This window comes from Panthera tigris, chromosome B2 (assembly GCF_018350195.1).
Source record: "Panthera tigris isolate Pti1 chromosome B2, P.tigris_Pti1_mat1.1, whole genome shotgun sequence".
Taxonomy (NCBI): Eukaryota; Metazoa; Chordata; class Mammalia; order Carnivora; family Felidae; genus Panthera; species Panthera tigris.
The window spans coordinates 128,408,206-128,424,566 of record NC_056664.1 but is presented as its reverse complement, the minus strand read 5'-3'; the positions used below and the strand labels follow the sequence as shown (position 1 = coordinate 128,424,566).

At 37.0% G+C, this 16,361-nt stretch overlaps 1 protein-coding gene across 3 annotated transcripts in view; it reads right to left on the bottom strand.

The window, feature by feature from the left end:
• Window positions 1–16,361, bottom strand: part of PEX3 (peroxisomal biogenesis factor 3) — a 33,435-nt gene that overhangs the window by 10,616 nt on the left and 6,458 nt on the right. For all 3 annotated transcript variants that reach the window (XR_001511792.2, XR_001511793.2, XM_007096362.3), the window contains exons 3-9: window positions 12,450–12,531; window positions 6,042–6,085; window positions 4,397–4,521; window positions 3,937–4,003; window positions 3,781–3,835; window positions 3,030–3,198; window positions 302–372 (exon numbers count right to left, since the gene is read on the bottom strand). Coding sequence is in view for 1 of the 3 variants with exons in the window: in XM_007096362.3 (XP_007096424.2) it covers window positions 302–372; window positions 3,030–3,198; window positions 3,781–3,835; window positions 3,937–4,003; window positions 4,397–4,521; window positions 6,042–6,085; window positions 12,450–12,531 (613 nt within the window). In the remaining 2 variants the exon portion in view is untranslated. The remainder of the gene's footprint in view (window positions 1–301; window positions 373–3,029; window positions 3,199–3,780; window positions 3,836–3,936; window positions 4,004–4,396; window positions 4,522–6,041; window positions 6,086–12,449; window positions 12,532–16,361) is intronic.

Genomic DNA, 16,361 nt, shown 5'->3' with positions numbered 1-16,361 from the left:
ACCTCTGAAAGCTTTTTTTCAAAATATAAATGCTAACTATCTTCCAGTCCCTCAACTAGTATTTCAGATTCTCTAGCCTAAGAATTGGGTGAGGAAGGCATGGGCATCTTGAAACAAATCCATTTTTCTCATTACCTTAATAAAAGAATTAGGAAATCCTACCTAAATGCAGGAGAATAGATTCAAAATGTAATTTTCACAAGATACCATGTTGCATATGTTGTTCAGGAAAAACTAAAAAAACGGTCATAAGTACATTCAAATAGAAACACATGTTTTCTGTTACAAGTAGTATACATACCTTTCCAACATGTCTCTGGTTTCATTGAGTAGTTTAATAGTGGTGACATCTCTAGGAGAAAGCCCACAGGCCTGTGAAATTAAAATGCCATACTTTAGGGTTTCAAATATTAATACAGGTATGATGACAGTAATCACATAAATAAACCTCAAGAGTTCAGAAAATCTACAAGTCTATGTTCTATCAACAATGAAGAAATGTTAAACTAAGAAAAAAAAAACAACTGTAAAAGTTCATGTGTACAGGTAAGTACTATTTAAAACATGAGTTAGTATCTTAGTTTTCGTAAATAATGTTGCAATGAACATAGGGGTGCATATTATCTTTTCAAATTAGTGTTTTTATTTTCTTTGGGTAAATACCCAATAGAATTATTTGCTCATACAATATTTCTATACATACACACAATGGAATATTACACAGCCATAAAAGGATGAGACTGTGACACCTGAGACAACACAGATGGACCTAGAGGGTATTATGTTAGGTCAGATAAGTCAGACTAAGAAAGACAAATACCATATAATTTCCCTCACATGTGGAATATAAAAAAATGAATAAAAAGCACAATCAGACCTTTATAGAGAAAAAACTGACATAAACTGAGACCATATAGGGAACAAACTGATGGTTGCCTGAGGGGAGGGTGGTGAGGGGTTGGGCAAGATGGGTGAAGGTCAGTGTGAGATATAGGCTTCCAGTTACGGAATAAGTAGGTCACGGGAATAAAAAGCACAGCATAAAGAATATAGTCAATGATGCTCCCATAGGGATATATGGGGACAGAAGGTAGTTACACTTCTGGTGAACACAGCATAACGTATAAATTTGTGGAATCTCTATGCTGTACATGTGAAACTAATGTTAACATTGTGTGTCAACTGTACTAAAAAAATGAGTCAAAGTAAAATTACACTTTATAAGATCCTTGTTTATCTGGCCCCTCTTGAACACATTTCTAGAATATATTTACAATGAAAACGATTGTCTTTTCAGGTTGCAGAGGCCTGGCATTTTTTTTTTTCTTTTATTGGTAAAACATTTTATTAAAATGTGTGTCTTTTTTCATCAAGTCTAGTCTAGTCTGGAGCTCTGTGTGCCCTTTTGATCTAAAGTTTCAGGGTTTAATTCAGTGCAGGTAAGATCTGGTCTGTCATTCCTTTCTTCAACTATTCTTTTGAATCTTTTTTTTTTTTTTTTTTTTTTAGCTCCACTGTTGAATTTTAAAATTTGGAAACTGTTTTATCATTCCAGAAAGTTTTTTTAATACTCTCATTGCATGTCCTTGAGATTCTAATTTGTAAGTAAGTTTTCTCCTATTTCTTTCATTAATTCTGTTCTATCCATTCTGTTTGTTCAGTTTAGCCTCTATCCTGTAGGTCACAGGGTTCCCTCAAATGGCAGCAACCTTTATTTGGCCTACTCATGAAGGTAGGGTCTCTTAGCACCCGAACAGTTCTACCTTTGGGGTATCTAGGGGAGGGAAAAACAGCAGGCAAGGAAAACCATGGCAATATTTGTTCTAATGGAGTCTCTAGGTTAAGGCATGGCTTAGGAGCCTCTCTGGTTTGTCAAATAAGATATCCTTCTCTTAACTGTAAAGAATGGGTATAACCCAATTACATATGAAAAAAAACCCAATAATTATTAAAAAACGAGATATTATAACCTGCAATCTTTGACATTTTTCTTGTTTGTTTATTTTGCACACAAGCTGGGGAGGGGCAGAGGGAGAAGCAGAGAGAGAAGCCCAAGCAAGCTGCATGCCCAGCGCATATCATGACCTGGGAGGAAAATCAAGAGTCAGATGCTCAAGCGACTGAGCCACCCAGGCACCTCTTTCTTACTCTTCGTCTATGAGTAATTTAAATCACAACTTCCCAGGACACACCAGTGTGCAGCAACACCATAAATGGTAACTGTCAGAGTAGGCCTTCTTTGTTTCTCAGTTGGATGACGAGAACTCCCTTCCGTCTATTTTGATACTGCCATCACTGCTTCATTTTAAAAAGCAGATTGTGTAATTGTGGTAGTGGCCTGATTAAAATGGATCTTTGTCTATAAACTGAAGTTTGGACTCTTCATCTTGGCATACAAAGCTCTTCATGATCTTGCCCCAGCTATCAGCTATATCCTCCGTTACTGCATCTCTTATAAATACGGTTTAGCCACATGAACTGAATTTGTCTCCTGTATTCCCCAAATATAATGAACATATGTGTCTTGTTCATTTTATATATGAATCATCCATCATGGTGTCTATCACATAACTAATACTCAATAAAAATCTGCTGAATATCTAATCTAAAATTATGTTTCTAAGTAGAAATTAGTCATAATTGCTGTTTGTTTTCTAAATTAATGAAGGTTGAAGTAAATGAGATACAGGGCTTTACTTATTTATCTTTTGTTTATTTGTTTATTTTGAGAGAGACAGATAGTGCTAGTAGGGGAAGGGCAGAGAGAGGAGAGAGAATCCCAACTAGGCTCTGTGCTGTCAGCACAGAGCCCCATGCGGGGCTCAAACCCACACAACTGTGAGATCATGACCGGAGCCTAAACTAAGAGGTAAACACTTAACTGACTGAGCCACCCAGGTGCCCCTGAAATACATGGTTTTAAATCAATTACATTTCAAGAGCCTCAGAATTCTAAATTTCAAGGGATAGTACAAAATTTTTAAAAATTCAGAGTAACTGGTTTAGTTACATGGTTATGAATTAATCACCTGAACTGCTAATGGAGTTTCTTCATCTGGCATCATATAATGGCATAACAAAGATTTGGATCCGTCTTTATTAACCCAAGAAGAAGATTTATGCTGCTCCACGAGATCTCGGATTTCTTTTAGTTTTTGCTCCAAGTCCAAGAGGGACAAAGAATGTTTAAGAGAAACACTAGAAACAGAGAAAAGGGAAATAGGATAAACTGAAGCTATACACTCTTTTCTTAACAGGTTGCTCTCTGAGATCTAGTCAAACCTGAAAGCGCTGACTGAAATCACTACCGTATATTACAAAATCAGCCATCAGTTCAGTGTCATTATCTCAGAGCCACATCAAATCTTGTGGCAGATTTCATAAGAATCTTTAAAGTATCATCACTTTGAATATATTTTAATATGTATTTGATGTTTCAGCCCACTGTAATTATAGATACTGCTGATATAAATGGAAGACAACAGGCTCAGAGGCAGATTTGAAAGTAGGTCTTTTATCTCTGACCCAAATGTTTCTGGTTTGTTTGGAAGTCAATCAATAAACAATGAAACATTAAACCTTTCCCCTTAGTATCAAAAGATTGACACTAACAAAGAAAATGGATTCACAACGCAGTATCCCAGGGCTGTGTCTGTATTAGGTTACAAAGAATTTCACAAACCACCATTTGTCAAATCACCAGCTTCACTAGAACAATTCTAATTTGTCTTTTATTCACCAGAATCAGGAAGTTAGAGAAGCCACAGCAAAATGCCTTACCTTCCTAAAATCTTCTGCACAGCTTGTTTAATGACAGTGATCAATTCTGTCAGGCCTATTAAAAGAAAAACAAAAGGCTTGTTCACTTTTTGAATTCCTCAAAAACACAAATGAACAAATTAAAATTAGTTTCCAGGTCACAAATAAGAATCTTACCATCTCCAAGGAGGTGTTGAATACTTGATAAATACTGCTGTTGGACATCTGGGGGAGCAAGAACTGTCTGTACAAAACAGAAATAAGGTTAAATCACCCAATATTACTAGTAAATAAATAATATAAAAGTTTACGATCACATGAAATATAAGATATGTATTTTAGAGGGGAGCCTGGGTGGTTCAGTCAGTCAAGTGTCTGACTCTTGATGTTCGCTCAGGTCATACTCTCGCTGTCGTGAGATACAGCCCTGCTTTAGGGTCCACTGGGCTGAGTGTGGGGCCTGCTTGGGATTCCATCTTTCCCTCTCTCTCTGCCCCTCTCCCTCCAAAATAAATAAATAAACTGTTTAAAAAAGAAAAAATATATTTTATACAAATTATCAAGATAAGTAATATTCAGTTAAATTTTGAACCTCTTGGGAAAAAGGGCAGTATCTATGAAGGTCTATTAAACTTACAGTGCCATTTTTGCCAACTGTTGCATTATCCAGGTAAATATATCCACCAATTATGTTTAACTGGACTCGCAAAAGAACAACCAGCATACAAGTACTGTATACTGCTACGATACTTCTTGTGAAACCTTCACAGAGAAAAGAAAACCATTTGGTACTATTATGAAAACAAACAAATGTGTAAAATGACAAACTAACTCTATGGTTATTTTCTCACAACATGACTTTAAAAATAGATTTGTAAATGTTTTAAGGACAAAAATATATCAATTCAAAATATTCCTAATTTCCTTACAACTTGGTTGCTTAATGTAAATTAGATATGATCCCTTAATTGAAACAATAACCAATATATTAAGTGAAAGGTTATATATATATTGTTAGCTTAGAAAGGAGAACAAGGAAGGACTGGGAAACACTAAGAGTTGCAGCCTCAAAGCTCTGAGTGGTCCCGGGAGCTAGCTGAGAGTAAGAGAAGAGGGCTGTGTATGGAAGAACTCCAGACTGCAATGCAGGTAAAGGAGGATGAGCCCATTTAAGGGCTGGAAAAAGGTATAGATGGGGGATACCCAGAGACTAGGCTTCACAGCAGCCTAGGACAGAGTGTTGGAAACAGAGGAAAGAATAAGTTTATTGGCTGTTGCCAAGAGGTCTAGAAGGAGGAAAGTGTCCAGTGGATTTAGTAACACAGAAGTTACCGCTGATGCTTGTGAGATCTGTTTGGATGGAGACACAGAAGTGGGCGCCGGGCTGTAGTGTGTCAAACAATGAGTGGAGGAAAAATGAGTGGGAGTGAAGAAAAGGGAATGTAGAAGTCTTTGGTAGTATATAAGGGGTGGCTGAATAAAGGTCTAATTTATTTTTAAATAGGTAAAGCTTAAGCATGATTCAGTCGAGAAGGATTAGATGAATAGATGGGAAAATGTAAGAATAACTGGTGGCATAAAGTTCTGAGATGTGTGTGTGTGTATATATATATATGTATATGTACATATATATATACACATATGTAAGTAGAGGCCCCAGGGCAGCTCTTTGTTTCAAAGTTTCATCACTAATGAAATTTTGCATACAATGTCAAAGTAAAGTTACTATCTGGATGAGAGTAAAAACTTCCCTTAAAACATATGTTTTCACTCTTATATGGATCCTAAGAAACTTAACAGAAGACCATGGGGGGAAGGGAAGGGGGGAAAAAAAGTTAGAGAGGGAGGGAGCCAAACCATAAGAGACTCTTAAAAACTGAGAACTGAGGGTTGGTGGGGGCTGGGGGAGAGGGGAAAGTGGGTGGTGGGCATTGAGGAGGGCATCTGTTAGGATGAGCACTGGGTGTTGTATGGAAACCAGTCTGACAATAAATTTCATATCAAACAAACCGTAATAGTGCATCCACCAGTACCTAATGTAGGCATATGCAGTCTAGGACAGGTTTACGTACCATAACAATATCAACAGTAATATTACCACCACCACAAACATTTACTGAATACTTTCTATGACCAAATATTGATCAACTCGCTTTGGGAGAATTATTTAATATGGGCAACAACTCTGTAGGGTAAACAAGAGTCATCCATGTAATAGAGTATAAATATTTCCTTTGTAAATATATTAATAATGTGCTGTCACATAGAGTAGGTAGACTTACTTATTATCTTTAGATCCTCCCATATTTCTAACTTGTTTGAAGGCCTAAAGAAGTAAATCAGAAAATATGAAAACAGTAATCAGGTAATCTAAAGGAAAACTTAAAACTTCATAGCTTTATATTTAATTATATTTTATTACAGGATAACTACAGGAAACAAACCCCATGAAATATAATAAAAGAACAATTGTAATTCCAGTAACCAAAGATAACAACCATTTCACTAGTATGTTGGTATATATCCTTTCAGTCTTTATCTTCCTTCTGAGCATATGCATATATGTATTGTGAAGTTATACAGGAAAATCAAGAATAACGTTTATTTCTTTCCTTTATTTACCATTTTACAAATAACGAAGCACATCAGTAATTCTTCAAAGGTAAATAATGAAGAACTTTTTGTTTTAAAGTATCGTTACTTTAAATATATTAAATATATATTTGATGTTTCAGCCCACTGTAGCTATTATTCTTATTAATGTTCAAATTGCCCATCTTTGACCATTGGGGATACTATCCAAGTTGGTTCCTGAATCCTTCTAACATCACCCTATTAGTCTTTGATAGCTTCCTTGCTTACTGACAAGAAAAGCTGTTCTGGGTTCATCTTGTTCAATTCTTGCTATGGACCTGACATCACCCATTTCTCCAAGAGTCCTGGTTCCTTACAGCAGAGAATGGTAGTCTGTGACTGGAATCTTCGATTAAGGATATTCATTGCTGGGGCACCTGGGTGGCTCAGTTGGTTAAGCATCCAGTTTCAGCTCAGGTCATGATCTCAGGGTTCATGAGTTCAAGCCCGACATCGGGTGAGCTCGAGCCCCACTTCAGATGAGCTTGAGTCCCGCTTCGGGTGAGCTCGAGCCCTGCTTCAGGTTCCGTGCTGACAGTGCAGAACCTGCATGGGATTCTCTGTCTGCCCCCTCTCTCTCAAAAATAAATTTAAAAAATTAAAAAAAAAAAAGAAAAGGATATTCATTGCTACTGGAGACATCACTGTTTCTAAGCCTTTCTGGTAGAGTAAGCTAGTAAATATGTATTTATTTGCATGTACATATATTCAAAGAGATAAAATGTCATGAATTTGTACTGATACTTTTTTTTAAATGTTTATTTATTTATTTTGAGAGAGAGAGCAAGTGCTGTAGGGCAACAGAGAAAGGAGGAGAGAGACAAAGAATCCAAGCAGGCTCTGCACTCATGCAGAGCCTGACGTGGGACTTGAACTCACGAACTGCAAGATCATGACCTAAGCCGAAATCAAGAGGTGGATGCTGGATGCTTAACTGACTGAGCCACCATAATGATACATCCAATTCAAAATTAGGACGACAGGATTTTTAACTTCATCTCCTTGATCTTACATTTGTATTTTTTTTCCCCACACTAGCAATCAGTGACACCAATGTAATTACCAATTTGCTTCATCCCTCACTCTATGCACAAGAGTCTCAGAGTACCAATAGCAACACTGAAGAGTTTTAAGGGTTTGTTCACCTGGCATAATTTCCCTTTGCGGTTAGAACACCAACTACATATTTAGGTGAATTTGATTTATTTTACGATCTCTTTTTTGACATTGCTTTGCAAACACTAAATACAGTTTTATAAATATGTAAAATATCTGCATGGTTCCAAAGTCAAATTCACACAGCAATGTACCTTCAAAGAAGTCTGTTCCTATTCCTCTTTATTCTCCCCCTTCACAGGCAACTGTTAAAAAAATTTAACTTACCATTGTTTTGCTTTAAGTTTATTTATTTTGAGAGAGAGCACGTGAGCATGTGCACAAGTGGGGCTGGGGAAGAAAAGAGAAGGAGAGAGAGAGAATCCCAAGCAGGCTCCATACTGTCAGCAGAGAGCCCAACATGGGGCTCAAACCCATGAACCGTGAGATCATGGCCTGAGCCGAAACCATGAGCTAGATGCTTAACTGACTGAGCCACCCAGGTGCCCCACTGTTGTTTTGCTTTATATAAGCAAATATGCATAAAGATTCCTATCTGCCCCCTTAGATAAATAACATAGTATATACCTTTGTCTTTACTGTTAAAAAATATATATCTATATACCATCAAATCCCATCAAATCCTGGAAATCATTCCACTGAAGTACACAAATAATAGCCATCTCTCTTTTATTTTCTTCTTCTCTGTTTTTAACCTTGGCATAGTGTTCCACTGTGTGGAGCTATCACGTAGATGGAGTTCAGTGCTTCTCAAACCACCTATATGGAAGGACCAGTTTTATTTTTCTTTCCTGTTTCCAATCTATCACAGACTGACACTTTTGTAAAATACAATAAAAATAAATTCCGAGGAAAATAAAATTTAAAAAAAACCCACAAAGACATACAAACTACAAACCCATATTCTTTATTACTATTTCAGACATAAATTTACATTTCAATAAGTTGAGCTACCAATACAATTGTGGGATATTACTAGCTTCTTATCTTTCTTTGCCACTGAACTGACCTTAGAGCTTTAGTTATCTCCTCCCTAGACGACACAGGTTCAAGACATATGGTGTAGGGGCGCCGGGGTGGCTCAGTCGGGTAAGCAGCCGACTTTGGCTCAGGGTCATGATCTCGTGGTCTGTGAGTTCAAGCCCCGCGTCAGGCTCTGTGCTGACAGCTCAGAGCCTGGAGCCAGTTTCAGATTCTGTGTCTCCCTCTCTCTGACCCTCCCCCATTCATGCTCTGTCTCTCTCTGTCTCAAAAATAAATAAACGTTAAAAAAAAAATTTAAAAAAAGAACAGCAAAGATAAATGAGTTTAAAAAAAAAAAAAAAAGAGAGAAAAGACATATGGTGTAAATCCTACAAGGTACCGCTGCAACCTGAAACTAATGTTCAAGACTTGTGGTGGAATATATTCTGAGTAAATTGGAAATTAAACAAAATTCAAAGGTCAGGTATTTTAATGCAAATAAACCACTTTTTCTTTTGAATGTCACTTCAAAAAAATTTCAAAGTGCTTTTTATAGAAATCTAAATAGGGGCGCCTGGGTGGCTCAGTCGGTTAAGCCTCCGACTTCAGCTCGGGTCACGATCTCACCGTCCGTGAGTTCGAGCCCTACGTCGGGCTCTGCGCTGATTGGCTCGGAGCCTGGAGCCTGCTTCCGGTTCTGTGTCTCCCCCTCTCTCTGCCCCTTCCCTGTTCATGCTCTGTCTCTCTCTGTCTCAAAAATAAATAAACGTTAAAAAAAAAAAAATTAAAAAAAAAAAAAAGAAATCTAAATAAAACAACATAAGAAAACGGCAGTTCCAAAAGTTTCAACATAGGAAGTACTTAGTGGCGGGGCAAATTAGGTATGTGTCTTCAAACTATATTTATCTGGGGGGACTGAGGTGAGATGGGGAAGAGTTATAGTCACCCAGGACATTTCTTCATGTTGACATCACCATCACTAGATGTCAAAAGTAGATTTAAACTTAGAGTTATAAGATGAGTAAGTTCTGGAGAGCTACTGGAGAGCATGGGGAGTACAGTTAATAATATTTCATTGTATGCTTGAAATTGCTAAGAGTATATCTTTAGAGTTCTCACTACAAAAAAGAAAATGGTAACTAGGTGAGGTGATGGATATGTTAATTAGCTTGACTGTGGTAACCATTTTTTTTTAATGTTTACTTATTTATTTTTGAGAGAGAGAGAGTGCGCATGCACAAGTGGGAGACATATCTGGGTATTTCTCTTTCTCCAATGTACATCCCTCTGAGTAAATGCACACAGGTCCCTTTAGAAAAATATCGGGGGACTCATTACTTCACACACTTGCTGAAATATTGCAGGGATCTTTTCCCTGGGAACCCAACCATCTTTTCAGTCAGTGAGTCTTGGGTCTGAAAAGAGGCTCAACTCTGGAAACTGGGCATGGGATTACAGTTGTGGGGAAGGGGAGATCTCAGCCCCCTGCTTATCTTTTCTTGCTCTCTTTTGATCATGTATAAAGCATTACCCTTGTTGGCTACCCGATCTATTTCGTCCCTCCAGATGCCATGTTCTATTAACCATCTCCATAAGACTACAGGTTAGGCTCCCTTGGCTGCCCTTTCTTTTCTTTCTTTAAAAAAAATTTTTTTTTAATGTTTATTTATTTCTGAGAGGGAGAGACAGAGTGCAAGTGGGGGAGGGGCAGAGAGAGAGGGAGACACAGAATCTGAAGCAGGCTCCAGGCTCTGAGCGGTCAGGACAGAGTCTGTCATGAGGCTCGAACCCACAAACTGTGAGATTGTGACCTGAGCCGAAGTCAGATGCTTAACTGACTGAGTCACCCAGGTGCCTCTACAGCGGTAACCATTTCACAATGTATGCATTTTCAAAAAATGAAACAAAAATTTTTTTCACATTATCTTTTTTAAAGATTCCAATTCCAAATCTATGTAGAATAAAGTACTTTTTATGCAATGATTCCTTTCAAATGAGTTGTTTGATAAAAATCATCCCTAAATTAAATATGAGACTCTTTAATGTCACTAAAACATCTGTTTAAGAATTAAACCAGGGGTGCTCAGTGGGCTAAGCATCCAACTCTTGATGTTGGCTCAGGTCATGATCTCAAGATTCATGAGTTTGAGCCCCTCGTCCAGGCTCTGTGCTGATAGTGTGGAGCCTCCTTGGGGTTCTGTCTCTCTCTCTCTCTGCTTTTCTCTCTCTCTCTCAAAATAAATAAATAAAAATAAACTTAAAAAAAAAGAATTAAACCAATCCTGGGGCACCTGGGTGGCTCGTTAAGGGTCTGACTCTTGGTTTCAACTCAGGTCATGATCTTACAGTCCTAAGGTCAAGCCTGTGCTGGTTAAGATTTGAGAGAGAGACCTCTTTTTCTGCTCCTCCCCTGCTCTTTCTGTCTTAAAAAAAAAACAAAAAAACAAAAAAAAACAAAAAAACCCCCAAGATTCTTTCCTGATGAAACGTCATGGCCATTATCAATCTTCAATAATAATGCCAAGTGTTGAAAACACTGATGGATGTTTACTTGCGATTTATAAAACTGACAGAATAAGATTATCAAATCACTTATTTCTGGTTAATTATTATCATAATTAGTTCAAATAGAAACTTAACTTGCCTGACAGGCTTCTATAAGACCAAAGTTGTCTGAAAACCAATACAAAAGCAGTCATAAGATTGGAGGCCTTATTTAAACACACTTTGTAAGGGCTCAACCCCTGTTTATCCAAATATTTTTCAAATGGACATTTTCCCCCCAAAATTGCAAACAGTAATTCAAATCAAAAGAAAGGCCAAGAAAAAATACACTGAGATACTTAAAAGAGGAAACAGCGAGTAAGGAGAACTATCACAAACCCTTAGGAACTGAAGAAATTCTCTCTATACTGAGTAAGAAGAGAGGAATGACACCTCATCTTGAAAGCTGTCCAGGGCTATCCAGAAAAATAAACCCCTTTATTCTCTGGTTTCCCACATTTTGCTTTTACTTTTTACCATAGACTAAATACAATATGTCTTGAATTTATATCATATACTCCTTCTTTGGGTGGCAAAGTCTTAAAGGGAAAGAAATCTTATCTTAATTATCCAGAATCCTCTAAAACATAGGGAATTCAGGGTCTTGCAGCAAACGGTAACCAAGAAGGAAGAATGCTACTATATTTATTGTGTCTGTTACTATGTTGCTTTTATAAAAAGTGCTATTTGCTTATTTCATTTGTCTTACTTCCCCAATAAAACCAAAACTTAAGGCAATTAAAACCTATTTCTCTGGGGCACCTGGGTGGCTCAGTCAGTTAAGCATCCGACTCCTGATCTCGTCTCAGGTCCTGATCTCATGGCTCATGAGTTCAAGCCCCTGTAGGGCTCTGCACTGACAGCACAGAGCCTGCTTGGGATTCTCTCTCTCTCTCTCTCTGGCCCTCCCCCACTTGCTCTCTATCTCTCTCTCTCCAAATAAGTGCTTTGTGCTCAGTAAACTGTCATGGTGAGGTCAATTGTCATTATTGTATGCTTATGTTATATTTGCACTTTATTTTGTTAATAATATAAAATGTAAATTCATATGCCTTGTTCAAAATGTATGTCCACATGCTTTACCTATTATACCACCAACTCTTCAAGCAGCTTCACAACATCTAGTTCAGGAACACGTTCCATAAGCACTCAGTAATTAAATTTCTGAATAATGTCAAAGTAATATAAGATCTATTTAAATGGAAACCAAAATACATGCAAATATTGTTGACCTAAATACTTTGTGCATCAAAGTAGAGGACAAAATAGGATGAATTCAATGACAGTTACTGAATATTTTTCTAAACAAGTCTATATATTATGAGCTTTAATTAGAAAAATAAGGAAACAAAGATGTTTTAAAAATATTTTAGTGTATTCTACAGATTTAAGTGCCCCCATATAAACAAAAAATGATGTTAACTTGCACTTACCTGTTTTTTAGCAGAGCCGTGAGGCTCTCGGAATTGAGTTGCTGCATTAAGGCCTCTCTCAGGGTTGGAAGCATGGACAGCACTGTAATGCAAACAGGAGATAAAACAGGTTCCAGGTGATAGGACTGCCTTCATGAGAAATGCACATTGTTTTAGGCTATACGATAGGACTAGCAGGGGTTGGGAGGGAATGTCAAGGCTAGAGTTTTCAAATTGTTATTATTTTGAATAATAAAAACTGATTATATACTAATAAATCATTTATCTGCTTATGTTAAGTGAACAGGATTATATATATTATATATGTATATATATATAATATATATATATCTATATCATGATCATAGCAATGTAAACAAGTACACATACAAGAAAGAATGGGAAGAATTATTCTGAGATGTTAACAGTGGTGATCTTTGGGCTATGGATTATTAACAATCGTCTCTTTTTCCTCTTCTTTTCTGTACTCTCCAAATGTTTTTTACAATGAATTTATTTCTGATATAATAAAATGATCAAAAACATTTTTATCTTTAGCTATATTTTTGTTTCATATTTTATTTGTAATTCTAGAAAAGTTTATTTATTAAATATTGCAAATAAGCACTTATTGTAGCCAAGACAAAAGTGTGTCAGGCCGGGAATTAAGAGCTGCTAAGTTGTAGTTTTGGTTTTACCAATGGTTATTGCCTGTAACTCCCAAGGAGTTGCGTGAAGAGACAGTACTCCATGGAAAAAAGACTTCATGTAATTTATAAGAGTTTATTTATGGCTCTATGTATGGTGTAAGAAATACTGGAGAAATGCACATATACAAATTAAAAATTAGTTTCTAACACTAAATAAGTAATGATAACAAAATGAAAAAATATCAAGAGATCACAAATACCACATTCTAAAAGGGAAAACTTCAGTGTATAATTTTTATTTCTTGACTAGGTAAGACATGTTAATTATAAAATGCATTATTATTTTTTTCTATAGAAAATTTAGCTGTTAGTCTACTCTAGACATTTATTCCAGTGCTACTCTATGTAGCTTTAGCATATTTCCTCAAGTTGTATGATTGAATCGCCTAAGTCATTTAGACCATTAACTAAAGTCGCAGCTCAGAGCCAACATAAAAGGTGGCTTATCTCTTAGTGTAGTTGATATATACCTAGCTCAAATGCGAGATGCTACCTTACCAAGAAAAATCAAGGCTAGAGTCCTACATTCAGAAAACAGAGTTAATAGGGAACTAGTTTAAAGATTATGTGGTAAAACAACATGATTTAAGAAGAGTCTCTTCACCAATTCTCCTGATAAGAGCCTTTTACTTTCCCTTTAAGCCTATTCAATTCTTCTCTTCCAGGCATTTTTTTTTTTTTTTTTAACAGTGAACAAATACATTTCTGTATCTAGTTGAATACAGCATTCATGTTTTTCTTTAGCCATCCGGTCTCCATGATAAACACCCCTCAGTCCAACCACAAATCACAAAACAACCCTTCACCAGTTATGAATCTGTGTGACCCTGAGGAAGTTATTTAACCTCTCAGTGCTTCAGTTTTCTCTGTAAACTCAGGATAACATTGGATCTACCTTATAGAATTGTTGTAAGGACTGATTGAGACATATAAAGGATTTAGAACAGTGCTTCTTTGCACATGAGAATGCTTGGTAAGTGTTAGCTCTTATTATTATCCTTATTTGGCCTCTTCTGGCACATTCCAGTTTGTATATTCTTAACATGTGAGAGTCAGAAATGGACCTGTACTCCAACTACTCCAGAGCATGTGTACTGTAACTACCTTTGATCTGAACCACAATTTTATTACTGTAGTCTAAGATTAATTTAGTATTTCTAGAAGTCATATCAAACTGTTTATAACAAGCTTATGTTCAACTAGAATTCCCAACCTTTATTCATGTATCTTGCTTGCAAGCAAACTTAGACAATTCTGTATCTGTAAAACAGACTTTTAATGCAGAACAATTCATTTATCCCAGCCTAGCACTGTGTCATGTATAAATTTCATAAGCATCTCTCCTAAATCTTTAGTAAAATCATGAAGATAAAGCCCCTGGGCAGAACACAGAGAAGCATTTCATTAGATGCTATCTGTCAAGTTGGGGCCAACTTTTTGGGTAAAAAAAACCCAGCTATATTTACCTGAAAGTACTAAATTTTTCTAGTATACCCATTACATATTATTCAGAAGGATAAAAACTTAATCATATGATTTGCAACCCCATTATCAATGCATACCAGAAAGCTAATTTGGAAAGTTTTTCAGTGGACCTATATTTGGCTCCTATCCTATTTTATTTTTAATTACCTAAGCAGCTATTTATTCATCTGAGGGTTGTGATGATCATAGAAATGTGCCACCAAATCCAAATCTGCTAGGAGGAGCGTGGTGGGCTGGCAGCCCCTGTTGCTACCCCTCTTGGGTCCATTACCAGATCCGCACCACTCCCAGACAATGAGAGTGCTCCATGGAGATACTAACACAGATCCATTCCTGTAGGTCTTGTCTACCAGGGAACTTGGGCTTAAGGACTTCCCACTGGCCTGCTAAAACTTTCTTGAAACTGTGCTGTAGACTTGAGACTTTTTTACCCAATCTTCCTTCTCCCTTCCATTCACATGAAAGACCTGCACTATGGTCTAAAGGCTTTCCTTGCCTCCTTCTGCTCTCATTCCTTTATCCTTCACAGCTGTTTCCCCTAATTTATCTCTTGATAGCTAATCCCATCTTAGCACATCTGTTTCCCAGAGGACCCAAACAGACACAAGGGTCCATGTCAAATTGAAACATATTTTGAGACTCCAGACTACCTTATTCAATTTAAAGAATTATGTAATTTTTAAAAAGTTATTTTATTTACAGAGTATTTATTAAGCACCAAGCACTTTACATGCATTATTTCATCACATTCTACAAAACATTTATGAAGTGGGTTTTATGATGATTATTTTACAGAAAAGAGAACGGAGATTTAGAGTTGCCCAAAGACACAGACATTACAAGGAAAAACTGGCAACCGGACTCATTGTGCTTTATCCGAGTTGTCATCACACACAGTGTTTATGATTACTGTTTGCTTTATAGAATGAAGTATTAGCATTATACTAAAAACAAAGTCCTTTAAACGCAGGAAAAAAATTTTACTTTCAAAACTAAACAAAGAGAATCTACCTTTATAAATTCTTTCTAAATTAGCTGTTCTTGAAAGAAGTGTTAGAGAAAAAGTTTTAACCAATAAAAAAGAAAGAGGGGGGCACCTGGGTGGCTCAGTTGGTTGAGCGTCTGACTTCGGTTCAGGTCATGATCTCGCGGTTTGTGGGTTTGAGCCCTGCATCGGGCTCTGTGCTGACAACTCAGAGCCTGGAGCCTGCCTCAGATTCCATGTTTCCCTCTCTCTCTCTGCCCATCCCCTGCTCTTGCTCTGTCTCTCTCTCTCTCAAAACATTAAAAAAAAAAAAAAAAAAAAAAAAGAAAGAGGTTTGACATGGATTTGAGAACTAGTTCTTGAAGGGTTATGCCAGTTAGAACACTTGTTCTCTTCAAATGTGGGCAGTTGACTGTGTTACAGCATTCTCCCAGTAGGCTTCCGGGTTAAATTATTACCATTAATTCATGTTGAGTAGTATATACTACTGTGCTACACTCACGGGTCTGTAGTTGCCTACTGTGCATTTGACACACTTAGGACTCTTTACTACAGCATAGGAGGCCCCATGAAATCAGGCCTATCCTTGTAGACTTACTTCCCACTGCTCATTCCGCTCTAGCTACTTAGCCCTTTGGCTATTTCTTGAATGTGCCAAACTCATTTGCCACCATAGCATATTGCTCCCCCCACTGTATCATGTAGTTCTCAAGGAGGCCTGACTCTCCTGATTGCCATTTCTTAAATCCCCAC